The following is a 27,240-nucleotide window of genomic DNA, read 5'->3' on the forward strand; positions in this document are numbered from 1 at the left end:
TTTTTTTAAATTAAGTTGTATGTAATTGATTTCATTAGATCTTGTGATTCCCTCCTTAGAGTTGTTTCTTTTAGTACCTAAAATTTGCTCTAAAGTGGTAAGAGTGATTTTAAATAGCTGTGTAACTTTAAATTAAGTACTTCAACCAAATATGTCCCGATTTTTATTCAACAATACATATGAATAAGAAAAGCAAAAAAAGAATACAAAGCATGCTATTAAAAAGCTGACTAAGTGAGATACATTCTTGAAGTTACCACATGTGCTACTTTCTGATCTAAAACCTCAGAAAGTAACATGGAAGATAATGAACTAGGCAGTAAAGTATATGATGTCAAACTAGGTTTACTGAAGTGGCATAAAGAAAATAAACATAACACACTACAACTGAAATCAAACAAGTTTGCTATTTTCCAGTTGAAAACTATCAACTTAATTTCATGTTAATTTGAATATTTAGTATATTTAAATATTTTTGCCATTTTAAATAAAAGGTCATTTCATAAGTAGTAGGATTGATAATAGATAATCTGATTTTAGCACAAGAGCATACTGTGCATAAAACAGTTGCTTATGACAATTGAAAGCTGCAGGTTTCCTGTATTTATTAACCTAAAGCCTATACAAAACACGTTAAATTGTGCATACTAATTAATTACGATAAGGATATGGTGTAATTAAAGATTAGTTTTCCTGAGGATGGACTCCTTTAGTTTATACCTTCCAGTGTGCCCACCTAATAATCTCTTTTACAATTACCTCTGAGAAAGCAGTATAATTATTTCACTTCAATTAAATACAATTATTTTCCTAATGTCCAAGCTACTGAAAGGGTTTTGTATAGACTGTCACATAGAGTGCTCTACTCTGCGTACCTATTCAAGATATGACTGGAATTAGAACTGTCTAGGATCAGTAACATTCACTAAAACATAATTTAAGATAATAATGTATATCTCCATGAAAATAATGGCCTGTTCTGCCATAATGCTTAATAATAACTGAAACCGGTATTTTGAGAATAGAACTTTCTTCCACTAAAACAAAACGAAAAAAAGCTAAGCAGGATATAACCCCAGGAATTTAGATTCAGTTGGACTGTGACAATATTTTAGACTTACTTGTATCCTTTTGGTGTCAAGATACACTTTGAGTCATGCTGGCAAGGATTCAGGTTTTGAGCACAGAAATCTAGTTTCTCCTCACAGAGCTCACCTGAAATATAATGTATGCTGTCAATTCAGTGAAAATATCACAGTGACCTGAAAATAGCTGTTTCTATTTCAAAAGTACCTGCTACAACTTTTTTTACACTGAAAAATGCATACTTCATGATATAATAATAAATACTACCTTTCTAATAAGTACTAATAAATAAATATTAATACATAGATAATAACAATAATGCTAATCTTTCTGATAACTCTTTTATAAAAACAATTAGTTCAATGTCAATCATCTATCCATGGATATAAATGATAATTTTGTGAAAAAAATATTTTTACATTTACACCTCTTATCTAGCTCTGCTGTATAGCAAAACCCTAGTGATTGAACCTGTTCTCACTAGAACAAACAGGCCATCAATATGCTTTTCTCTTACTTATTTCTAAGCACATTACACACAGAAATACCCAGATTTGCACTATAAGTTATCCATTAGCTGAAAAAAACATGTTAATATTACTGCATGTCAAAGCAATTCCAATTATTCCAAAATGAAAATTTGCTTTCTACTTTTTCTTAAATATGACTCTCCAATTTTTGCATTTGTTACTGTACCATAATTATCTATAATCTGTTCTTTGAAAAGAAAAGGAAAAAAAAAATCTATGGCAAATGTCCACCTCTCCCTGCTGCTTGAAGCAGTGGCTCTAATTTCCATCATGGGCTGTATAATCCATAAAATATTTTAATATGGTGAAATTATGATTTTATTTGCAAATTTATGACAAGGTAACACTTACATATGTGTAAACTGATCAATGTCTTGTTCCCTGATTAACTAATCAGAAGATACCATGAATAGTGCACTCACAAACTTTATCACTGGTTTGTAAGATAGATACACTTATTCCAGCATCCATATGAAGAATATATGTATAATCAACAGGTATAAACCCTGTGCCTGCTTAATTCAGGGACTCACAGGTCTATCAGACCCTAAAACAATGGAAGGAGTAGGGTTACCCCTTGTCATTTGTCAAGTAATAGAACATGAGCTAGTGACCAAAAAGAACTGTACACCGAAAAGAAAACCAGAAGATAGCAGTAGATGAGCATATACTTTCACTGTCCAAGATGAACTTTCCTTCAGAGTAGCTCAATATTTGGTATGCCCCAGTTTTACTTATCAGAGTGTGGTAGTGGCCTGCAGTGTAGTCAGCTGAAGAATCAGTATCTGCTAGAGGGCAGTCTGAGATTAAAATAGCATATAATGGCTTCACCTCTTTCCTGTACTGTCAACACAGTACTGAGGATGAAGACAGGGCTACCATGAAGACAGTATGGGTAAAGAAGGACAGACCATTTAGGGACACAATCTGTGTAGAATCAGGAACAGGTAGACTGTAAAAAGGGAGAAAGGTATAGGATAATAACATTGGAATGGGGATTTTGGAGAGAGTATATGAATGAAGATATCTTCCAGAATACATACGCATGTGTGTGTATGCATATCAGTTCAGCAGCTACTACTGTCATTAGGCAATGAGGTTTCTGACATTTTACACTGCTCCTTGCCAAATAATTAGCTGTCTTCTTGCTTACATGGGCTTTTCTGGAATTGCAGAAGTACATATCATAATAAACTGAAAGCAACAGTAGATGGTTAAAGATCTATTTGTTTGGGTTTGTTTTGTTTTGTTTTGTTTTGTTTTTCTTTTACAGGTTGAACAGATCCTCCAGATAAATTGGTCCTTTCCACAGCAACTGTGCTTACATACTAGTGTTTAAAACTGCCTACCTTTAATACAAATACTGACTACCTAGGACTTGAGACATTATTTCCAGGACTTATTTCTTAGGGTATGTAGAACTTATTTCAAACAATGGACAAATCAACAAAAACTTAGAAGAGTTGAGGAACAGTCTATATTAAAGAAAGGACAGAGAAAAAGGCAAAACTGAACCAAAGCCGAAGATGATTATGCTGGATAAAAATACACCTGCCAGCTAGGCAAGTACTTTGCAGCCATCCAAAAGATCCAGACTGGTTCTACACAAAGATTTGAAATAATAATAATAAAAAAATTGATAGCACATTACCAATATGCAAGTAGTGCATTTTCCCTACAAATACAAATAAAGATGTTAGTTAGCACAAGAAAATGGCCTTCAAGTCCAGGCTACTTAACAGTCCTCAGGAAAACTGTCAGCAACAATGTGACTTAGTCAATATATGTAGGAAACTGAATGAAGATCAAATGTAGGCCACTGACGATGACTAATACAAAGGATTTTAATTCTATCCTCAAAGCCTCTTCAAACTCTCAATGGACTTATTAGTCTGGAAATGTGCAACTGTTATGACTAGGTCAGTGCACAAAGAATCCTGAAATACCAGGGATTCTTCGCATCCCACGATATATCAAACAAAACCCAGATCCCTTTCTCTTTTCAAAGGGTTTTGTTCAAACAAATACATATTTAAGAGGAAGTCATTCTTCATATAGCATTTAGTCAATTTGCAGAACTTCTTGTAATAGCTGAAATCTGTTTAAGCAACATTTAAGAGTGAGATATAAATATGGGAACAGAGAATTCAGATTTTCAGGAATACAGAGTGGAATAAGCAAAAATCACTGTTTTCTTAACCTAGCTTGTACACATTCCTATGGATTAGAAATGTATATATGTGTCTACATATATGTGTATATATATATATATATACACACACACACAAACACCCATACAAATATCTTATTATGGCTTATATTCTATATTAAATTACATGCTGAACTGCAAAGTATATGACAACCCAATTACAGGTAATGAAAATATGGCTGTTCAGTACTTACAAGATTTGGACAAAAACACCTCTAAACATTCCCAAGATTTAACAGTATATCAGAGACTTTCTGGAAGTGACATATTGAGCCTATTTTTCAAACAGGCCTGGAGGTTTTCTGTCTCTAGATAGATTCACAGTAAAAGTTCAGTGGAAATCCCCTAAAATACCTAGCAAAAGGCAAATTAGAACGGAATTTCTGAATGAAAATATAAATGCCAGAAGAACAAACCAAAATAACCCAAGTGTGAGGTCTTCATCTGTACTGTTAACAGATTTACATTCTGAATGGAGCATTCCCATAACCAAATATAACTGCAAAAATTATTAGAAAAGCTAAGTAAAAATACTAAACCACTGAAGAATAGTTTCCTGGTAAAGCAACATGTCTTTTAGAGTACTGAAAAAACAATGTATTATGCAGAATTTAACTGAGACAAAGTGAAGGGGAGAAAGTAATTTGTTGAAATTAAAAGATAGTGATGAAACACTCATAGAAAGAAATATCAGATTTACCAGGTTAGGCTCCTTGGCTTTACTGGAAAGAAATCTTAAGAGAGTTCCCTGATTTGGGAAGCATAATACAATGTTTTAAAAAACATACTTCAAAATAATGAAAAAAGATTGTGAAACAAATGTCTCAATTGAGGAAGCATGACACCAATGTGTGTGTACATTCTTTTATTCATCTTATACTACTGTAACTGAGGCTTCTGTAAGAGCTTGGCTAAGTAATTATGTTTTTGAAAGATGGGAACATTTCTGTGTGTAGGAAAATAAGCAACAGACTAGTTTGTTTAAAAATAAGCAGTGGATAAAGTGTCAAAAATCCTATGAAAAGCTTCCAAAGTTTAATTAGAACCAGCATAACTCTTTTCATAAGACATCTTGCTTAATTTATCTAGGGAGTCTGGATTCTGGTATGGAGTAGCACTGCAACCAGCAGAACTCTGCGTGGTTGTCACAGTCCAAACAAACACAACCCTCTAAAGTCAAGACTGGAATATTTACTGAGATTTTGTAGTTAGATAATAGAGGATGATCCAGACTTAAACAGCCAGACAACACTATTAAATGTTAATAGAAATCACTGATGGTGAATTGTGTGTAATCCTTGATTAACTAACCAAAATTACACGTTTGCTAGATTCACAGTTCAGTTTGTGTTTCCTCTGTGTTTGTTAATTGACACTTATGACTTGATGAGATTATAAATCACTGAAAAATTTAATCATAGGATCATAGAATACTGGGTTGGAAGGGACCTCAAGGAGCATCTGATCCAACCTCTGCTGGCAAAAGCACAGTCTAGACAAGATGGACCAGCACCCTGTCCAGCTGAATCTTAAAAGCCTCCAATGTCAGGGAATTCATCACTTCCCTGGGGACATTATTCCAATCGCTGATCATTCTCGTTGTGAAAAATTTTCCTCTTGTGTCCAATCAGAATCTCCCCAGGAGTAACTCCTACCATTACCCCTCATCCTTCCCATGTGACTCCTCGTAAAAAGGAAGTCTCCATATTCTTTGTAGCCACCCTTTAAATACTAGAACATGGTGATAAGGTATCCCCTGAGCCTCCTTTTCTCAAGGCCGAACAGACCCTCAACTGGATTTTCCAATAGATAAAGACATGTAGTACAACAAATAATGAGGAAAATGCAATGAGGTGAAAAAGAAATTACATCATTGTTCTTTTGAATAATTAGGCAATAAATTCAAAATACAGTCAAATAAAGCAATGTCAGCCACTATATTTCTGAATGAAGAGGAGAGCTGTTACACAACTGGACATGGGCTCCTGAATATAACAGCACACTGCTAATTATAGGGAAGCTTACTGAAGAAACAAGCTTAAAATCACTCGTGTATTAGCAAAGCTGAGTATGATATTAGAATAAAAGCTAGAGGCAGAATGGAAAACAAAGAACGGTCAGTTTTAATTATCAAAATCAGGTTTATGCTAGAAGACTTATTCGCTGTTCCAAAGCTAAAATAACAAATATATATTGCAGACTTACTGGTAATTGCTAGAATAGCAAGATTTCATATGTGTACATATATGTCCATTCCAGCTTCTGAGCCTAGTTGCGATACACTGTGGCTCAACTTCTGCAGTATTTATGTTTTATCAATTAGGTATTATTATCTGAGTCTTTGACTGGAGGTCCCTGTTTAATTACTTCTGACTCAAATAGCCAATAGAGTGTAGGAGTGGTTGGAAAATGTCAGTGCCATTTAAGCAAATATATGCAGAAAAGTTCTGCATTTTTATGAAGTCTTGAGTTTGATGAATGGTAGACACCATCAATTATTTAAAGGCTTGAGCTCATTATTCAGAAAAGATAAAAATATCTACCATATGAAGGACAAAGTTGCTTACAATTAAAAAAGTTCACAGGCACAGTAGGATGCAATTTATAACTACAAATCTGAACATTTTGTTGGAATTTAATTTTAAAGTCAAATTCTAGATCCAATTCATTGCTGGCATATTCCTATCTTTCACCATTGCTTAACTCTGTTCATCTGTCCACAATGCTTGTGAATGTCAGTGTAAGACAGGGCTTATTTAGTGTAACATTTCTAGTTGTTTTACATATGCTGTTTGGCAACAACATAGAAATAGTAACTTCAAGGCACGTAAGCTTTAAGACAATTAGGGGAAAAGGGAAAACAAAAGGATGGATCATAGATCAGAATCAGTAATGGCAGTGATCAAACTAGTAGCAGGTAGCTCAGCTTGCCAAGGATATAAGGTATATTCTCCCTTTATGAAAATGCAGTAAAATTACTTTAATACTCAAGCTTTTAATATAAAATAGTCATTTGAAGTATATTAAGCTAGATGAAAGAGAAAATTTTAAAATGAGTGACAAAAAGGAAAAGTAGAAAAGGTTTCTCTTTATTCTAAGAAGGTGTAACACATGCAGTTCTTACAAGAATGAAGATTATGATCCTGATTTAATGACATAATTAAACTTTTTATTGTTTGATATGATGTGATCTGCATTTGATTATTCACATACTTAAATCACATTACTTATGTGATTACCAAGTGAATTGAAAGTAGCAACTTAACTCCTTTATTGTAGGAGCAAGAAGGTCATGTAATGAAGTTTTGAAACATATAAAAATACATATATATCTGTGTCTAGAGCTTACCTAAACTGAGATAACTACCTAAAATTTCCCCCCCTTTTTTTTTCCTACTACTGCCACAATTGAAAAGACGTCTGGCGTGATAAAACTGACCGATCCTCTAAGCGACTTCTAGACCGTAACAACTTTCATGTTCAGCTGGCAAGCTAATATAGCTATGTGTCACATACACATCTTAATTTTGGTGCTGAACTTAGTACATATTCCCTGGGAGTTTGATAATTTTTGAGGAATTTGTTCTAGATATAATAAGTCATTATAATATGTTATAGTTCACACTTGTGTAATACATTTACAGTGACTGCAGTTCTGTTAGGATTCATTGCCTTTCTACCTTTAATCACATTTTAAAGACATTTAAATTATCAGCAAGAATAGATAAACATAGGTAACAGCTGCTTCAACTTGAGTCTCTTCATAGTAGCATCTTCCCTTTACATTCCATTTGAAAAGCTACTTTTCATGAACACAGAAATTAAGTTTTTCTTTTAATTTCTGGAAGTAAATCCTAAAATTCTGTAATTTATGCTACTGGAAATCGGTGACAAAGCAAAATTTTATCCATGAATCACAGATGCTGAAGTAGTTATTGTAAACTGCTTGGGTTTGTTTTGGGTTTTGTCTTTAATTAAAAACAAGAATAACAAAGAACTCAGCTTTTGTATTTATTTATACTGAGCTTGCACTTTTCCTAGTTTTTCTAGGGACAAATACTCTTTTATAAAATCAACCAGTTTTATACCGAGATAGTAACAGAACAATGTAGATAGAAAAAACTTAGGAAGTGACAAGGGGAAAGAAAAACAGAGGCCATCTTTGCTGTCCAGGTAAGTAATAATATAACGCAAATATGGCCACATGTCTAAATGCAATACAGCTTTAAGCACGGAACACCTGTCGTCGGAGTCACTTTCTGGAAATGTTTATTCTCTCCATCAGTTACAGAGAGAATGTAGGCTCTGAGTTTAAGTTGTAAGGATTATTCATCAAATGTCTAAAGTCATCAATATAGATGGTATAATTGCAGCCTTGCTCAACATGTTATTTCATGCATAATAAACCTATTTTTAATACTAGTGAAATATTATATTGCTTTATAGACTGCACAATATATTTATCAAATTAAATTAACGGCAAATACACTACAAGATGATTCATTTGCTTTTAAAACACGTAATTTCATCAATGTTGTCACCGATTATGTTAGCTCGCAGATTGTACAGCTGATCAGATTGTACAGGAGATGGTTGATCTCTGTTAGTGAGATAGGTGTTAGGCAGAAACTTTAAAAAAATTAAAAATCAGGAACATCCAAAGTTAGTGTCATAAATCTCTCCACTATTGCCTTTCTTGTACCATAGCCTCAGCTTAATGTGGTTGTTTCATTTTCTTTAGATATTTACAGCAAAAAAAGGCCACAGGCATGATAAGCAAGAAGATTGCCATTTTATACTCCATCATATTTTCTAGTACCACAGTCTAATGAAGAAATTAAAGCAAAACATGCTATAAAACAGAGAATACATTAGAACGGAACAAAGGTATGTCTTTAAGGTGATAATAAAGATTTCAGAAGATCACCAAACTTTTTTTTAGTCCTATCAGTGCTGCACAAATTTTTAATACAACTGAAAAAAAGACAATGAAGGTAGTATGAAAGTCCTCCTGCACAGCAATCTGCATCTTCAACGGCATTCTGTTGACACGTATTCCAAGCAAGAGGTAAGTGCCTTATTTGAGGATTTGCAGTGAGCTTTCTAAATTATATCTATATACGATTTATTTGATCATTTGTAAGAACTGAAATCCATGCACCTTTAAGGAAAGGAAAGGAAAGTGAGAAACCAAAGTAGGTGAAAATAGGCTTAAAAGACAACTGACCTTTTTCCACTTCATTCAGATTAGCAGCTTGCAGTGACAAAGACAGAAGAGACAAGAGACTTTTTACATTGTAATACAACAGCATAGCACATTAAGCTAATGCACAACTATAGCAGCAGAGAGGTTGATATAGCAAAATGAAGCAAGCTTCAGAGTCTCACCTACAGCAGAGCAAAACAAACAGAAAAGGTAAGAAGTACATGCCACTGGTGGCATAAGAAAGGTTTTGTTTCTGGATCAGTTGGATCTGTGATCTAATGACTGATGATAATGAGCAAAAGAAATGATCATCTGTAATCTATAGAATGTACATAAAATGACCTGAAGTTTACTAGACTGAGGTTAAAATAAAGGAGATGATAACGTTAAGAAAATAGCGAGGTTAAAGAGTGCAGGACATACTGAGGTATTTTAAATGTTTTATTTCTCAAGGTTTCATCAGACACCTCGAGTGTCCGCTGATTCCATTTGCTTACTGTTACTTCAGTTACAGTCTGTGAACTTAAGAAAGCTCATAATATAGTGCAATTACCTTTCTTTGTCTTTCTACCTGTAAATGTGGAGGTAGAGAACAATGGATTCTTAACTCTTAAGCAACAACCTAATAAGCTTTTTTAAATGTTTTTAAATCAACACAGCATCCTAGAGAAGTGTCAATTTTCAAGGGATTGTTCAAGTCAAAAAGTGACCGGTTTTGCACTGCGACATTCTTTACAACATTTTTCATAGTTTTTGTATGTATTTTCAGAGTTAATTTGAGATTCTAACAAGCCCTCCACATGAAAATAAGACTTTAAAGAATGATTTAGATTTCATACCAGCAGGTTTCAGATGATTTCTTCCTTATACTGTGCTACAGCAATGTAAAGCATATTTGCAGATAACCATTCACCCAGAAAAACATTCTAGGCTGGTGCACTTCCACATTCAGTACACGTATGCTGTGACATCTTGAACACAGAAAATTCGAAGTATTGCCAACAGAAATAAAGGAAAACACATAAGCCTATGGTGGTATTTTCCTGGTATCTATAATGTCCCTGACTCCAGCAACTTACAGCTCAGGGACTTTCTGAGCTAGAGACAAGTATCTCCGAATTTAAAAATCTTTTTACCTACTGTACATATAGCTTGTTTTCCTGATAGTTGACCTACTTTTGCCCAGCTGATATATGAATTCATTTACTGAAAAATACCTTTCATAAAAACCCTCAATAATTAGCAATATACATATCTGATTTTAACCTGTTAGAACAGATGCCAAAATCCAAATGTTTACAAAGTTCATGAAAATCACTGTTGGACAGGGATTCTGTTATTTATCTTTCAAATCAGGCTACAGGCCAGAGACAAAAAAAAAAAAATCCTCTAAATAATTTGGTACCTCATACACACTTGAGGCAACTGTAAGATTGCTTCATATTCTGAACACTACCATTTCTAGATTTTGGTGTGTCCAGACTGCTGTCAGTCTAATTCTTAATACTGAAGGTTATTTAATTATTGTGCGAGATCGAGGAGGATGATGTGAAGACCCCTTGATTAGCTCAATGTTTTATATTTTCTCTGTACAATTAATCTCAAAAATTACTTAGGATCTCACACACTATGTCCTATCCTCAGACGCTCTGTAAGATAGCTAGTATACTGTAGAATTCTGTACTGTATCCTGTGGAATGAAAAACCTGAACATTTGCTACAATTTTTGCCCAACTTATCTAGAAAATTAGTTCAGGCTCTGGTGTTGTGTATTTAAAAAAATACGTGTCTCTGTGTTTGGTAAGGTGTTGAAAATAATCTCATAGTGTAAATTCTCAACTTTTTTTTAAGAAACAAAACAGCTAAACTTACTGATTACAGGCAGATTGTTTTGATTTATTTTAGAACTAGTGAGAAGATTCTCACCTACTCACATGACCTACTGACTTCAGTAGCGATTATGAGTAGGCATTGCATCTATAAAAGCAAGTCTCTCTTTCTGAATGAATTACAGTTAGCAAACAAAAACTTTTGCTATGTAAACTCATAGTATTTTCCTTTTAGAATTAAGCACAATTCTGAATCAAATTAAAAAATACTTTCTTGTATTTTGACTAAAAGAAGCACAACTGCAATACAAACATTAAAAATATTACTGTTTATGCTCTCCTTTTTGCTCTAACCATATAGAGAAATGCTATTTTTCAATTGTAAATGTAAAATATACATTTCAATTACAATACTACATAAATGAAACAGGCACACTTAATCAAAGTTTTAGGCTAGCACATATAAACAAGCTTTTGTATCCACTCCATGGATATTCAATACAAAACAGTCCTGATGGTATACTGTGAATACGGCAAGCTATTGATTCTAGCAGTTCAACACACCTAGAGCAATGTTGAAAATGAACGACAGAGGTAAAAACACCTGCAAAGCTGCAAAGGTGGAATGCACTTGCAAATGAATTGCCTACTACATAATAGATATATGAAACCTCTTAGCATGAAGCCATTGAACAGGAATATTGGACTGATGTGACTTTGGTTTGCTTTCTTCCAGCCTACACGGTAGAATATCTGATCCCATTATTAAAGGAGAGAGCAGTTGATCCCAGGCGAGCTGAAGCTTGACTCACATATACCTGAAATATTAGTTATAGGAGAAATAGCAAACACCTGTCTCTACTTATTGGTGCTATTACCTGTTATTTGTTTCTAAGGCTTGAATTGTCAATTGCTCTTAGGTATTAAGGTATCAGTACTTGGCAAAACAACATTTTGTCTAAGCAGAAGATTACATCTCTTATTCCAGATATGGACCATCCACTTACTATTAAATACCTCATTCTGGCTACTTATACCTTTAACCTGTATTACTGTAGATATTGTAGATTATTCTTTATGAGGAAATTTCTACCAAACATTTACCCAGTACAAATACTGGATGAATACATATATTAGATTTCTTACATTTGTGTTCTATCATCTTCATTTGCTTTGGTTTTCCAAGATTTAAATATTGACTTTAAATTTGTATACCCTAAAACATTTGAGCAATCCAATAGATTGTAGAACTAACGATGGAAATACCTTGGATTAAAAAGGAGTTAGCTGTGTTTTCAATAAATGAAATTAATTCAGGAGTTCACCTCTCCTCTTCATTTTCCAGAGTTCAAATTTGATTGATTGATCAAAATAAAGATATAGGACAAGTGAATAGAGTTAATTCCCAAGTTATGGTGCATTTTACACTTCATTTTTATGCATTTCAAAACATGGTTTCATGAATTTAAGCTGCGGGTTTTTCTAGTGGTCAACTAGCTGACAGAAAATAGATCTGTCTGGTTAGAAAAACTATAAAACAGACCAATGTAAACAATAGATCTTACTTCTTCTTCTCCAGTGCTGCTGTTCTAACTATCCTCCCTTCCCACAGAGATGATGACAGCAAGCAAGAAACCCTCTGTCTGAAAGGCAGTGCTTTGGCCTGGCTGCCAACTGATAGAAACAAATGAGTAGACACTCTCTAATGATTTTTTTTTTTTTTTTTTTTTTTTGGTGGTAGAACAGAAAGCATCACACTGCATTAATGTTTCTAATGGAGGGCAGGACAGCATCCAGGGGTGCCAAATTCAGTTCTCTGCTGGCACAGACAGATCCTTTTCTGCCCTGTTGGTTAGCAGGAGGTATACAGGATAAAAGCAGAATAATTTTCAGATTTCTACGGCTGCAGAGGTTCTTCATTGGGGTATCTGGGTTACATAAACAGTAGGGAGGGACACATTTTGAATGACCTTTTAAATATCAAAATGCTGTAATTTCAAAACTAACAAACGAATTAATGAGTGGGTATTAAGTCTACTTTTGACTACAAACCATATAGGTGAAAAAGATGGAGGGAAACCTAGCTTTAAGTCCATTGTAAAGTAACTACTAACTCAGCTACAAACTGAAGAATATTACTGTTCTGCTACAAATTCTTGAATTACCTGTACTTTCTCCTATACTCCTACCTGTATATTCAGGTGGACAAAGGCAAGTATAGTTATTAATTCCATCCACGCAAGTAGAATTATTTTCACAGTCATTGTCTTCACAGTCATCAACATTTACTTCACAGTTTTCACCTTCAAATCCATCTGCACAAGTGCACCTGTAATACAGAAAACAAAACTAACCACATGGACATTTTAGCTGGGGAGACCAGAGAAGAAGTCCTGTAATTAATGGGTACAATAATTCATAATCACTATCCCATAAAGAAATATGATTGATATAATGTGAAAAACCACATAATAAATGATAGCAAAATCTTTTTCATATTTTAAATTAGAAGAAAGGCTTCTGAATTCATGCCTTAATCTTCAGTTTAAGGAGCTTCTTAAATTAAATCACTGAACAATAATTTTGAAAAGTGTGCTACCTATATTACAAGATTAGATTATATTTCTTATGGAAAGTGATCCTTTTGGTTTTTTTAAAGATAAACACATGGAAAAGACTGTGGAATCAGGGATTAGTATGTAACAGTAGTATTCCAGCATCAGTTAGATGCACCAATATAAATCTCTGTTTAACATTCCATACACAATATATGCCTTAATATATAAAAACAAAGCCCATATAAACTCTTAAGAGCAGTGATTTTTTTTTTGCTTTTGTTTATATAAAACAAATATGTCAAAATAGACAGTAAATGTAAAAGATCACTCAAATATGACTACACATACATTTTTATGTAATACGCACTATATAATTTCTGCAGCTTTCATTATAAGATTGCTTTGATTTTCAAAATATGTAGTGTTTAAACAAATAAATGAAAAAGGTCAAATCCTGAGACACAACTATGTCACTTTAAATTCTAGAGGCATAGTATTAAGATGTACATGCTTAATTTTTAATAGAAAACTATTTAATCTTTGGGCAGAATTTGGATTAAAAAATAAGAATAATGTCATAATGAATTGCAGGATAATGAATTATATCTTTTTGAAGTGTCATTTCTAACAAGCTTGAGGTGTAGATTATTAAATGACTAATAATTTCACATAAGAATACTAAAGAACTTTATTTCATAATTCATGAAGTACGCCTGGAGTAATTGTACTGTGTCATTAAATAACTCAAGATTAAAAATGCTCACAGCATGTTTATCTGGTGGCATAGTGAATTTCAAATGAATCATTAATTTTCTGTTTCACTGGGATTTACATTTTATCATTTACATGCTGTCTGTTGAAGTAATACACACGACAACAGATTAATTGTGAGATTTTTTCAGCAGGGATCTAGCTAGCTATTAATTAGCATAATGGAGTCAATACTATGTTGTCTTGACCTGATATGCCTCAACTAATCACAATCATTTGTTATTGTTTCAAAGCTTTAGAAGCTTTCCAAGGACAGCGACATGTTCTGAAAACCTCAGAAGCACTGAAAATGTGCCTTTGCAGTGCACTTACCAGCAAACACAGAGAACAAGAAGATTAACACCAAAATCATTTCAGCATATAAAACTCAGTAGTTTTCCATCCTGTTATTACAATTAAAACCAACCTACCAGAAACCATCTTTTTCTCCTTCTTTCAAGTGACAAGTTCCGCCATGGTGGCATGGGTTACTAATGCAAGCATGAATGGGAATATCACAGTCTTGACCCTATGCAGGGAACAACAATTATAATTTAAGAAGAAAATACAGACACTAGTGGAAAGGAGCCAAATAAAACTTAAAGGTTGTTAATGAGAAGCTTACATTTCAGTGAGCTTTTTCCTCTTCATTCAGTACCTACCTTGAAACCATATGGGCAAGTACATCTATAGAAGTCAACTGGATCATTGTTGCAGGTTCCATCATTTTTACATGGATTTGATAAACAGGGGTTACACTTAGCAAGAATATTAACATCCACTGGCCCTTAAAAATACAAATTGGATTGTCAGAAACAAACAACAATTAATTTATATTTGGCAGGATATATCTGTCATGTTGCTTTAAATTTTAAAATGAAATTTATATTTTAGACTTTATGATATTTGTATATGAATGGAATGCTGGACTGTCTTTAATTCTTTTGACATGACCAATTAAATTTGGGGGTGGATTTTTAGTCTAATTGTCACTTTTTTTTTTTTAAAAAAAAGAAGCTAACCCCAAAGAGATTCCCATATCCCCATTCTTTGAAATCTGTACAGTTCTGATCCATGATAATTACCTTACCTTTGTATTAATAAAATGGATAATATAATTTCAGCTTTTGTCTCTTTAGGAGGTAAAAATTGCCTATGAGAAAAAGGGCTATCAGAGTTTGCAATCCTACCCTTGATGGTGTTACTGAGAACACTATTTTTAATGTATTTTTGTTTTAATTTCTTTTTTGTTTTATCTGCAAGATCATAGAGATGGAAAAATGAACTGGTAAAATTACCTGTAAATTGGTTGAATATCTGTGAATTGCAATGTAGATTGCACTGTCCAAGCTAAAAAGCTCTATATTCCGCCTTTCTCCCTTATGGAGTTGGCCACAGTTCTGTGCATTAGCTGAATTAGTTGAGCTAACAAATAACACAAACTGTAGCACGAATCTATGTGCAAATGAGGGCTGCAATCCATGCTTGCTGTTTAGTTTATTATAATGACAGAATTCAGAAATAAACATTGCAAACCCTTAAGTTTCAGAAGCCAGACTTAGACCTTTGGCTTACATAAATCTTATCCTTATTATATAAATATTTTTTAGATATTTATTTATTTTTCTCTTTTAAAGTTTTAATACAGCCTTTTCATAGAGAATTTTCAAGTTAGGAATCACCAGGATTTTTATTTTTTTTTTATTTTATTTTTTTTTTTTTTGTGTCAAATATCTAATGAAATCACTGTCATTTGTTAAAAATGAGAAAACACCCGTGTATAAATAATGACTTATTTTCATACACTTCAATTACTGTAAGAGAAAATAGGCAACTTGGCCAAATGCTTATTAAGAGAATGAACATACATTCTCTATGATCTCCAGCTCTATTGCCTGATGACATTACTGCCTCCAGCCTGATTTCAGATTTCACCTATGAAAAAAACCTTATTATCCACAGGTGATTTGTATATTTTAAGGAATATCCAGTGATTTTGTCTAACTAGACACAAACCCCAAACTCCTGAGACCTACTGGTGGAACTGCCTGATTGCTCCATAACAGGTTTTACTCAAAGTGAGCCAGACCACCAAGTTTCCCAAGCTAACAGGGCACTTTTACTGAGATATGGGGCTTTGTGTTGTTTTGTTGGTTTTTTTTTTTAAACTTAGTTTTCTTAACTTTTTTATTTTTATTTGCAAAATTAATCTCAGATAAGCCATTGTAAAGGAGCTGGCATGGAAGGAAGCCATGTGATTACAAGGATTCAGTAGGGGGTGTTAGACAAAGAGGTTGACTTTTAAAAAATTTTTTAAAATCTGCAGTTGCTGGTATCCTTCTCTGTCACAGCTTGCAAGCAAATCCAAGCGGATGAACACAGTAATCTATGATAAAATACTTATTGCCAAAGCCACCATCTATATGGCTCATTGACTATTCTTATCTTCATTACCTTATTTTGAAAGAGATATCTACACCTGATTAAACTTTCTGTTAGACCAGCAAACAGCAGAGGTAGAAGAGTTGAAACAAACACCACAGGATTAACATCTACAAAGTCCTGCCTGTGTACTCTGCTGATTATTGCTAGAGTACATTAAGAGGTTCTGTAAAAAAAATAAGGTGCAAGAGGCACATACTAAAAAAAAAAATATTGTAACACTGTTCTGTAGCCTGGAAGTCTATGGTTCTTTGCCTCAACTGCTTATTCTGAACATCATATCCTCTTTTCGACTTCTCATGCAGTATAATGCTAATTATTTGGCATGAATTAAAAAACATTTAGTAACTAAGGCTTAGTTACTACCAAATGGATTAGCAACCTAAATTTCACTTCCAAAACAGAGCCAGAAAGTGAGAACCAAAGTCTCAACAAGATAGTAAACAACGCTGTATCTGATTTTCTGCTGTGAGCATTTATTTCAAACTATTATATATGTGGTATGCAATAAAAATTAACATTTTGATTTATTATTCTTCAGTTCTAAGATCAAAAAATGGAAGTGTTTCAGATATTTTTACTGAAGTCTAATGGAAAGGCAGTTGTGGAACCTGTTTTCATTTGCACTATACCATTTATTTCCTCTTTCTGTTTGTATGGGTTAGACTTGTATACGAAAAAGAATTTGGTTCATAATCTATTTAGTTTTTTATATTGTAGACATATATATTCTTGAATAAGTCTTAACTAGAAAAGAATACTTAAAATATAAGAAAAAATAAGCAGTATTCTTATGTAAATTGTGAAAACCTAACCATATTTTATTGACACAGACACACACGTAGCTAACACTTTTGAAGGAAAACATGACATAAACCCTCTCAAAACCAGCTTCTAGAGGAACCTGTTGCAAGAAAAACTTTGAGCTCTGACATTTTATGACTCTTACTCTCTCTTGCATATGGTCTCAAAATCGGTATCTACACTGATTCACTTACACTGAAGCTGATAATGAAATCACTGATTTTAGTACAATGCAGTGGAAACAACCACTTCAGTTAGATAATTTTCAGACCTCAAACCCAGGCTTTTAAAATAACAAATAACAATATAAAAAACCTTCATACAATATACGTTAAATGATATATCATGAAGAATCAGCTGTAAATTCATCAAAGGGGAAAGCAAACAGTAAACATGCATGTCTTAGGAAAGAAGTTTGCATGAGGTACACAAAAGGAAGGTCAGAAGGTCTGTTCTTAATCAGATCACCCATTCCAGATCGACTTATAACCTTACCTGGTATCAGAAAACCACAAGGCCCTGGAATCTCTAGAAGCAGGGCATGGATGGTAAAGAGGTAAAAGCAAAAGATTGAGAATCTGTTAGAAGCCACAGGAAAAAAGAAGGAAAACACCCATAAACGTAGAAAAACAACTGAAAGAAGAAAATACTAAGGGATGATTCCTGGAGTAAAAGAATTCATTAAATTAGAGTAAGGTACAGTGATTTTATGGAGCTTTAGAACTAAGATGAGACTTCATTTTAAAATTCTCATTTTCACTGGGAGATATTCATTATGTAAGTAAAATTCAAGCACCCACTTCACTTTCAATTGAATCCAGAGATACTGATAAGAGGGGACTACACACTATTTTCCTGCAACTATATGCACAATAGCAGACCATCAACAGATATTCTGAAAACAGTTCTCTCACTCATAGCCTAAAATTTTGTTTCTAATAGGAATACAGCATCTTCCTAATTTCTATTCAGCAGTTCATTTTTAAGCAAAAGATAAAATTACTTATCTTTGTGTAACAGACACATAATGTCTTACAGGGCCATCATGTCATTGAAAAGCTGCTGATTTGCAATCTCTAATTATGAGTATCTTCATAGGACAGTGGCAGGAAAATTATTTCCTCTTAAAGGTATCCATAATACCAGCTCTCCACTCTTGGAAGTGGAATAAATACAGTTCTTACCCTGCATAATAATATAAAGGATATTTTCTGATGGGCAAGAGGGAGTAAGATACACTTTCTGGACTGTCGGACAGAAATATAATAATGATGTAGTCAGGGGCGATACAGTTTTTAAAATAGTCAGAGCTGGAAAACAACCAAACAGGTCCTTCATGTCCATGCAAATATTCATTCAGTTATATCCCTACATGTGTGTAATAACAGCATATCTGCAATAATGTTTAGTGGATGCTTGTAGAGAAAAAGATCAGCTTGGCCAGCAAATGTCCTGTCTAAAGTCAAACTAAGAGACTTTGCAACAGATGAGTGTCATATGCAACTGGCATGACCTCAGAGATGTACTGTTAAAAAACTGCAAGAAGGATTTGGAAGGAGAGACAATTCATTGGCATCACAAGCAATAAAATGGGTTCCAGTGGTTTTTGTTTACAAAAAAGTTTTTTTACAGAAAACCTAAGGAAAGAAGACTAAATAGGATGAACATGCAGCAAAGAACAGCTTTGGATGAGATAAACTCTGACAAAGTCTCATTGCTGTTTTAAGGAAGAAATTACAAAGGAATTAAGCTCATCTTTGAAGATATATTAACAGATGAGTAAGTCAAAATAGCTTGAAGATTACCTAGACTGTGAGAGTAAGTCACTTCTACAAGACTTAAGATCATATATATTTGATGCCTCAGAAATACCTATAAGCTTAGTAACGACTTACAAGCATAAGCAGACATAAATTTTCTTTGGTTGGTTGGTTTTTGCTTATTTGGTTTTTTCCCCAGTTGGGAATTTCAATGTTCCTAAATCATAACCATGAAAAATAAAGCTACAGCAGAAGTCTTCTGTGCTTTCAGAATATTTAAGAAGGGAGAAATGGATGGAATAGAGAAAGATTAAACAGTAGAACAAAACAAGTTCACTCTCCTTATAAGTGAAAAAGGTACTTTTCTATACCAAAAAAATAATAAGGTTCAGAAAAAGAACCTAGGAATTAACAGACAGTAATATAAGTGGTGCTTTAAATGCCAGCAACATTGTCACCAACATGGAGATAAATACTCTTGGTCCAAATCCTCAGAAACCTCCCCATATAACATTTTAGAATGACACCTCTATAGCGGTAATCGCATCCCTTTATCTACTTTTTTTTCTTTTATGCTTTCATCTGAAACATCAGAGGAAGCACTCTGGACACACTGATGCAATTAATTTCAGACTGCAAGGATTATGGATGTATTTACAGTTTTTACTGTAAACAGTCTGAAAGAAAAGGACTTTCTTTGGCTAAGGGAAGTGTAGATGTTTAAACTGCAGTTCATGATTGAGACAGTACCAAGTATCTATGCAAGTCCAAAGACTTTTTTTCTCCATTATTTAAAAAGAAATAGACATTGAAGTTTATATAATGGAACCAATTACTACACCCCTTAGTATGAGAAGGAATGATGACGAGGCTGAGTGAAGATGCTGTAATAAATGTATTTAGAGCACACAAGACTCTTATTTCACAGCGCAACTATTTGTAAAAATTCAAAATTGACATTTCAAAGAGAAAAAACCACAAAAGTACCTTGGCAAGTAAATTTTTTAGAAGGAGTTGTGAGAAGAAGTTTATCTGCCATTTCTCCAGGACCAGCACAACGCGCAATACCAGGTTCTTTGTATTCTGATTTTACCCAGTCAGATAGCCACTGCATGTTACAATCACAATAAAGAGGATTTGCTCCGATAGCCCTATGGAAAACAGACAAACAAAAAGGTAATAAAGTTTTAAATGGTTGCTTATAAAAAGAGAAACCAGAAAACAGGTTGGCAAACACCCCTTCAAACCACAAACCTGCCCTCCCCTCCATGAAAGTGACCATAAGAGCATGAAGTGTCTGGATTTGTGTTCTAAATCAAGAAGTGATAGTTTTAGCAATAAAGTTGGTCCAGAAACCTAGCTATTCTTAGATGCATTATGTGCGAACTTTGGAGAGCTAATACTAACTAGCGCTGTTTCACCATTGGTATGTAATGGCCAAGATCAGCTGCATCAGCAGAATGAATCTGATACTGGGAAATTAAGTTAGCAAGAATAAAGTATTTCTTCTAAAGCAGCCAAGGCAACCCCAGAGAGTTCCACCCTGATATTTTTCCTTTTCAGTTTATGGCTCCCAGGTTGGTACAAACCATCTGTTTCTAAGCTTCCAAATTTGATTTAATTATTTCCTCCGTGGAGCTCTCCCACTGAACTCACAGCTATGTGCAGAATTCTGAAGAGGTCTCTGCTGCATAAGTAAATAAAACTACATTATCCTAGCTTTGTGGTAGTTACATAAGAATTGCCTCGTTAAGAAAGCAAATCCATTTCTTTAAATAAATCTGATTTTTTTAATTAAAAAATAGTTTAGCTAGAGCTTTTCAGAGTTAATGGATGTAAAGGCTTTTTAAGTGTCTATTTTCTCTGCTAGAAACTATAAATACTCTTCAAACTCAGAACAATGATATGTTGTGTAGTTAATTTAGAGGATAGAAGCCTTGCGCTATTCTATAAAGATGTACTTTATGCCTTTTAAGAAATACAATAATCATAGAATTTTCAACAGATAATCTTGACATGTGCACACACTGTCAAGTGAAGTATTAGAACATCCTCCTTCTCAAGATGTTTCAGTACTTTTTTCAGATTGTTCCACACCTTTGGATCAACCGGTCTTCGAGAGATACAAGAAAATCTTTGGCAAGCAAAGGCAGTAGAAGATACCACTGAAACACTCTTTCCTACCACACTGAGCAGGAAACCCTATCTTAATTACTGCTACATAATTCCAGCAGAACACAAGAAAATATGTATACTTGTTCAGCCAGGCTTAAATCAGAGCAGTAACAAAAACCAGACCTAGTGATAAGGAATTTCTCATGCAAGGAGAAACACCTAGAATTTGTCTACTCCATATATGCAAGAGTGAATGTCAACACAATTGCTCAGCTAAAATCTGAATGTTAGCAAGGATAACCGGTAGCCATTAAGGAAAAACAGCAACAACAATCAAATCTGTGTAAGTTTTACCGATACTTCATGCAGATAAGCTAGTTTAACAGTAGCATTTGAATGAATTATCAATGACTAAAAGCTTAATCAGAATCATAAAATTTCTGAGAAATGGGAAATTAAATGTAAATGTCCAATACTGAACTAGAAACAGATAATTAAGGTTTTTAACAACTGCAGGTGTTCAGAAACAGAAACGCCAGATACATCTAAAGGCACTAGTCAAATTACTCCTTAATTTCAAGGAAAGATTTACTAACTATCCATAAACACAACAAGGTTTATAGATAGGTAACTCGTTCTAATCTAGGTTCCTATTGAAAATTATGTTCTGAAATCAAATGCCATGTATTTAATCTCAACAGACACCAACACAGACTCAGAATAATTTAGGGCACTCTGGAGATCATCTAGTGTCACCTCCTGCAGAAAGCAGGGCTTACTTCAAAGTCAGAACAGGGTTGCTCAAGGCTGTGTCCAGCTGAGCTCTGAAAATCTCCAGGGCTGGATATCCTTCTGCTTCTTTGGGCAACCTGTTCCAAAGCTGAACCACCCTCACAGTGAAGAACTTTTATGTTCATTCAAACTTCCCTTGCTGCATCTTGTGACTGTTGACTCTTATTCTTCATTGTGCACCTCTGAGAAAAATCTGTCTCCATCATTGCTGTAATCCCTTTACAGGCTTAAAGACTAGCTCCCTCCTTGGCATCTCCTTCTCCAGGCTAAATAAGCCCAGTTCCTTTAGCATCCCCTTACAGCTCATATGATCCAGCCACCTCCCCACCTTGCTTGCCCCAATATCGGATTTGCTCTGGTTCTTACACATCTGCTTTGTACTGGAGAAACTGAACATACATTCCAGATGTGGCCTTAGAAGGGCCAAGCAGAAGAGAGCGACCGCTATCCTCAATCATCCGGCTGCTCGCTAATTCAGCTCAAAGTGTCTTTAGCCTTCATTGCCATAAGGGCACATCGCAGACATATTCAGTTTGCTGCACACCAGGAGGCCCAGGATTTTTCTGCTGAGCTGCTGGTTCTCTGGGCAGTCCACAGCCTGTACTGATGCATGACCTTGTTCCAGAGCAGGCCTTTGCATTTTATCTTTGTTCAACTATATGAAATTTGCTAAATGTAATGTAAAAAAATACAGTTATCATCAGAATACTCACAAGTGTGATAACGCTGAAAGATCATTAAAAGCTCCTTCAGGTACAACAGAAATATCATTGCCATGTAAAGACCTTAGAAAGAAATTAAACAGAATAATATATATGTATAAAAATCAGCAGGTTAACTTTGCAAATGTCATCTGTAAACAGTTTTCAACTTTTAAAATTTTTTTCTTCTCGTTCCTCAGTGTTTCCAGCTTTTTTTTTGATTTTGTTTGTTTGTTTGGTTTTTTTAATCTCTAACTGGCAGTCTACTTGTCATTTGATTTTTTTAATCCTGAATTTTCATTAAAATTGTTAATAATATGATTCATTAAAAATTGAAAGAATAAAGGTCAGTAAAAGTAGGCACATTTCTGCAAAGTACTGATTTGATTTAGGGATAGCAGAAGAGTTATTATTTCTGACTTTTTCAGCAGTTCCCTCAAATTCCCGTTAATTATGTTCATACATTTTTAATCTTTCATGGATTCATGGAAAACACAGCCATTGACCGTTCATTAATATAAGTATTAGGGTTGCTGCCCTAATTTCATAGTACAGTTCAAGAACTAAAGACGTTATTAAGCATTAATACCAGGACTAGTGTTATCTCTTCTGTAACAAATCTGCACAAAAATATCTCTCCTTTTCTATAAATTCGTTGTTACATGTATATCTAACACATACAGAAGTACAGATCTTCAAATTATCCATGTTTATATAAAATAATTGAAGTTATATGAGCACACTTAAATACTGCTATGACTGAGCCATTTAAACCAGCTAAACTGCTAAATGGTTATAAACTACCCAAATGGAGGCAAAAATTACATGTTCTGCTGGGGACTTTTAAGAAAGAATTTTTGCACTATTTTTTTCGGAATGATAAACTGAAGCTGTAAACTAGACTGACTGTTCTTATTTTCCTTTGTCCCTTTCTGTGCCCTTTCAACCATGTTTTTCCTAGTGGTAACATGGAAAAATTTCTTGGAACCTAAAGTAATTTTATTGATTTATTGATTACCATGATGTAATGGTTTTCAAAATACTCCCATATTAAATGAAACAAGAAGAAAATAAATTTATTGTTGGAATAAAACTATGCAAAATTCAAATGCAAACCCACTCATATATGTATTGCATTTTTGTTAAACTTTAATGCTTATAACAAGGAAGCACATAACACAAGAAATACAGCCAAGATTAAAGAGCAGAAAAGTAAAAAAGTGTATGTCTGCATACACAATGTTGTCCAGGGTCACATAAGTTCCTGTGCAGCATTTTGAGAGTATAATCCCCCAAAATGAAGACTCTTAGATTTTTTTAGGCTACGTAATTATCACTTCTCAAATACTTGATAGGTTTTAAAATCTATTAACTTCCTACACATTTGCCATCTGCTGTAAAATTCTGGAAAATACCAATGGTTAAAAAATAATACTTACAACAACCTAAGTGATTTCAACCCATCAAAAGTTCGTGCAGGGATACACCTCAGGCGGTTGTAACTAAGAATTCTGAAAATATATAAAACACTGTCAGTAAGTATATCAGCCATACAGTGAAAAATGCAGAGCATGACCAAAACCAGGTTTTGCACACATAGCTAGTTAGGAAACAAGTTATTTTACAGTCTCCACAACAAGCAAGCTTTAATATCAACTAAATGTCCTTTCTTTCTAAGGCAAAAAAACCCCAACAAATATTGTAATGCTTCCAAAGAGTCACGGTTACATGTTTAAACTTACAAGGTGAGCAGCTGAGTCATGTTGCTGAAGCTCTGATTAGAAAGAGTGCTGATTCTGTTGTTACTTAAATCTCTATAAAAAATAAATTCAGAAATTCAGACCTTTAAAATGACTGCCCCAGTCCTGAAACACTGTAAGTTAAACTGACAGACACATTATTTTTATTAGTAGAAGTAGTATCATCATTGGTATCAATATTTAAAGCAGCACATACTTTTATTTTCACATGCCATATACAAGCCCAGCAAGTGTTTAGCTTGATTGATGAAAAGCATTTTCATTTCAACACAGATGAAAAAGCAGCGCAATGCATTCTTATACAACGGCAGTGTCCATCATGCTACTGAGTTAATAATGCAGTCCTACATGAACCCAAGTATAGAAATGAAAGTGATGTTTTAAAGTGGAAATCATTCTAGTCATGTTCCTAATGACATCTGAGTAAATATCATCTGATGCTCTACTTAACACTTGCATGTTGAAGACATCAAAGTCCAGAGTTCTTATTATAAAGAACTCTATCTAAGATTTATAGAGAAAGCCTTAACATCTTTCTTGTTGTTCAATATTCTAATGAATAAAATCTTATGCATAAGTGTGATGGAAGCTGGAGTGGTATGCTGGTAGCTTCAAAGGTGGTAGCTTCAAAGCAGCTTTGAAGAAGCTGTATTAAATGCGAATACTGCTTGTCCTTTATTCTCATATTGTGATTTAGTTTTCATTTTATGTTTACTATTCACTATTGTTTACTGTATTTTGTGGTGAAATACAGCATTTGTTTCTGAGGGGAGAGAGTACTTAAGTGTACTGCTGAATAGCTATGCAGTATACATATTCCTCTGCTTGAAATGTCATGAAAGCATGTTAGACATCCGACTCATAATAATAAACATATTAGGCAAATATAATAGAGCAATCTATTCAAAACAGAAAGTTAGAAGTAAACAGTTTTCCTTGTTAATCTGGAACTTGGGAGACTTGTACGTAATTCTTTGTTTGGCCACAGGACTATGCATAGTTTTGGTTTTCCAAACACAGCTGAGGAACATTCTCAACTTCATAACAGCAGTACGAGCATACATTCAGAAGAGATTACACTAATGTGCCCCACAGGTCTGATAAATAGAGACTGTTCATCTTACTTGCATTTTATTTGCTGAAATGGCCTCAAGTTGTGCCAGGGGAGGTTTAGACTGGATATTTAGGAAAAATTTCTTTACCAAAAGAATGGTTAGGCATTGGAGTAGACTGCCCAGGGAAGTGGTGGAGCCACCATCCCTGGAGGTGTTCAAAAAACGTGTTGATGTGGCACTTGTAGACATGGTTTAGTGGGCATGGTGGTGTTAGATTGATGGTTGGACTTGATGATCTTAGAGGTCTATTCCAACCTGATGATTCTATGATTTTGTCTGCAAAATTGTTTGTGTGTATTTTCTGCTTAGAAGGTAATGTTATACAACTTCCGGCTGTGTTTGTCAAAATAGCCCATGAGTATCTAATCTCTGTGATGGAAGCCTTGTCACTCTGCCTCTAATTAATCTCATCTCTAGATACTATTACTGCACACAGTCCAATCTATACTCTTGCCTTCTGTACCGAGGTTCCAAAGTGTGTATTTTCTGTGTGCTGTAAGTTAGAACTTGTACAACTTCCCTAAACAATCCACAAAGATTTCCTGTAGGTTCTATGCTGTATACTTCTGAGAATATTGCAAGGGTTTCTTTCCTAATTTTATTTGAAAAATGAAAAAGTTTTGCAAACATGTTTTTTCTAAATTTGTGATCGTGACCACATTTTGTCTAGCATGAATTAAATAAAGGAAATCAAGTTCTTGTTTTTGAATGTCAAACCATTTTCAGTTTTTGCAGCAAAACTCTAAACCCAGTCAAAAAGAAATTCAAGGAATTCTGTTACTCTCCTCCACTTTTTATTCTGATTATAATGAAACCACAAATTGCTTTCAGAATGTTACACAGTTCAACCTCAGCTGGTGTAAAATTTTATAGTCCTAACAAAGGCCACGGAATTACAGCAATTTACAGTGACAGTCTTCCTGTTTCTCTCACTGTACTTTTACAAGGTACAGAAATAATATTCAAATCATTCATGAAGTAGAGGTAATAAATTTTAGAGCAGCTAGTGATTTGCCTCAAATCACAGAGTGAGTCAGCAGTAGAGTTGGGAGTAAGGTGTTCTAGACAAGCTCTCTTCTTGAGTAATTAAACCATATATTGTGGGAGAAACAGAAGGGGTTACAATCAAGTGTTACAACAGCTGTATGTGCTTTTCCTATGTGAACCATGCCACGGAGTGAAGCATATCACAGAATGTTTCTTTTGTAAATGAAATAATTCTAGTGCCTTTATGGAGCTGCATAACAAAATGCTGTATTACCCTAACACCTTGCCCTAATTACCTTAACTTTGTAAGATCTTACATCTCTTTTCATGATAACCATAATTTCTGCTTATTTACTTTGTGGTGTAATCACTGGAACGAAATATCCCCATTTATAAAATGTGACAGAGTCTATTATATGTAGGATGTGATAAGTAGAATAAAATATCTTCCATTATAAAATGTGGTTGGGTATAACATTTGCTAAAAGTTATGATACATTTTATAGTTTATTTCTTGTAACTAAAACCAGGTATAATGGAGTAGGGTATTTTGGTTTGGTTTGATATTTTTCATTCCAGTAGAGAATGTTGCTCTA

At 34.1% G+C, this 27,240-nt stretch overlaps 1 protein-coding gene across 6 annotated transcripts in view; it reads right to left on the reverse strand.

Moving 5' to 3' along the window:
• SLIT2 (slit guidance ligand 2) overlaps positions 1-27,240 on the reverse strand; it is a 267,757-nt gene that overhangs the window by 19,980 nt on the left and 220,537 nt on the right. For 4 of the 6 annotated variants that reach the window (XM_086464307.1, XM_086464305.1, XM_086464306.1 and 1 more), the window contains 8 exons: positions 24,525-24,596; positions 24,222-24,293; positions 22,795-22,866; positions 20,162-20,325; positions 14,831-14,955; positions 14,600-14,697; positions 13,050-13,189; positions 1,122-1,215 (listed from right to left, as the gene is read on the reverse strand). In XM_086464307.1, coding sequence (XP_086320433.1) covers positions 1,122-1,215; positions 13,050-13,189; positions 14,600-14,697; positions 14,831-14,955; positions 20,162-20,325; positions 22,795-22,866; positions 24,222-24,293; positions 24,525-24,596 — 837 coding nt within the window. Of the gene's footprint in view, positions 1-1,121; positions 1,216-9,052; positions 9,080-13,049; positions 13,190-14,599; positions 14,698-14,830; positions 14,956-20,161; positions 20,326-22,794; positions 22,867-24,221; positions 24,294-24,524; positions 24,597-27,240 lie in introns of all 6 variants that reach the window. The other 2 variants (XM_086464302.1, XM_086464301.1) reach the window with 1 other exon arrangement.

This window comes from Leptosomus discolor, chromosome 4, assembly GCF_034619465.1.
Source record: "Leptosomus discolor isolate bLepDis1 chromosome 4, bLepDis1.hap2, whole genome shotgun sequence".
Lineage (NCBI taxonomy): Eukaryota > Metazoa > Chordata > Aves > Leptosomiformes > Leptosomidae > Leptosomus > Leptosomus discolor.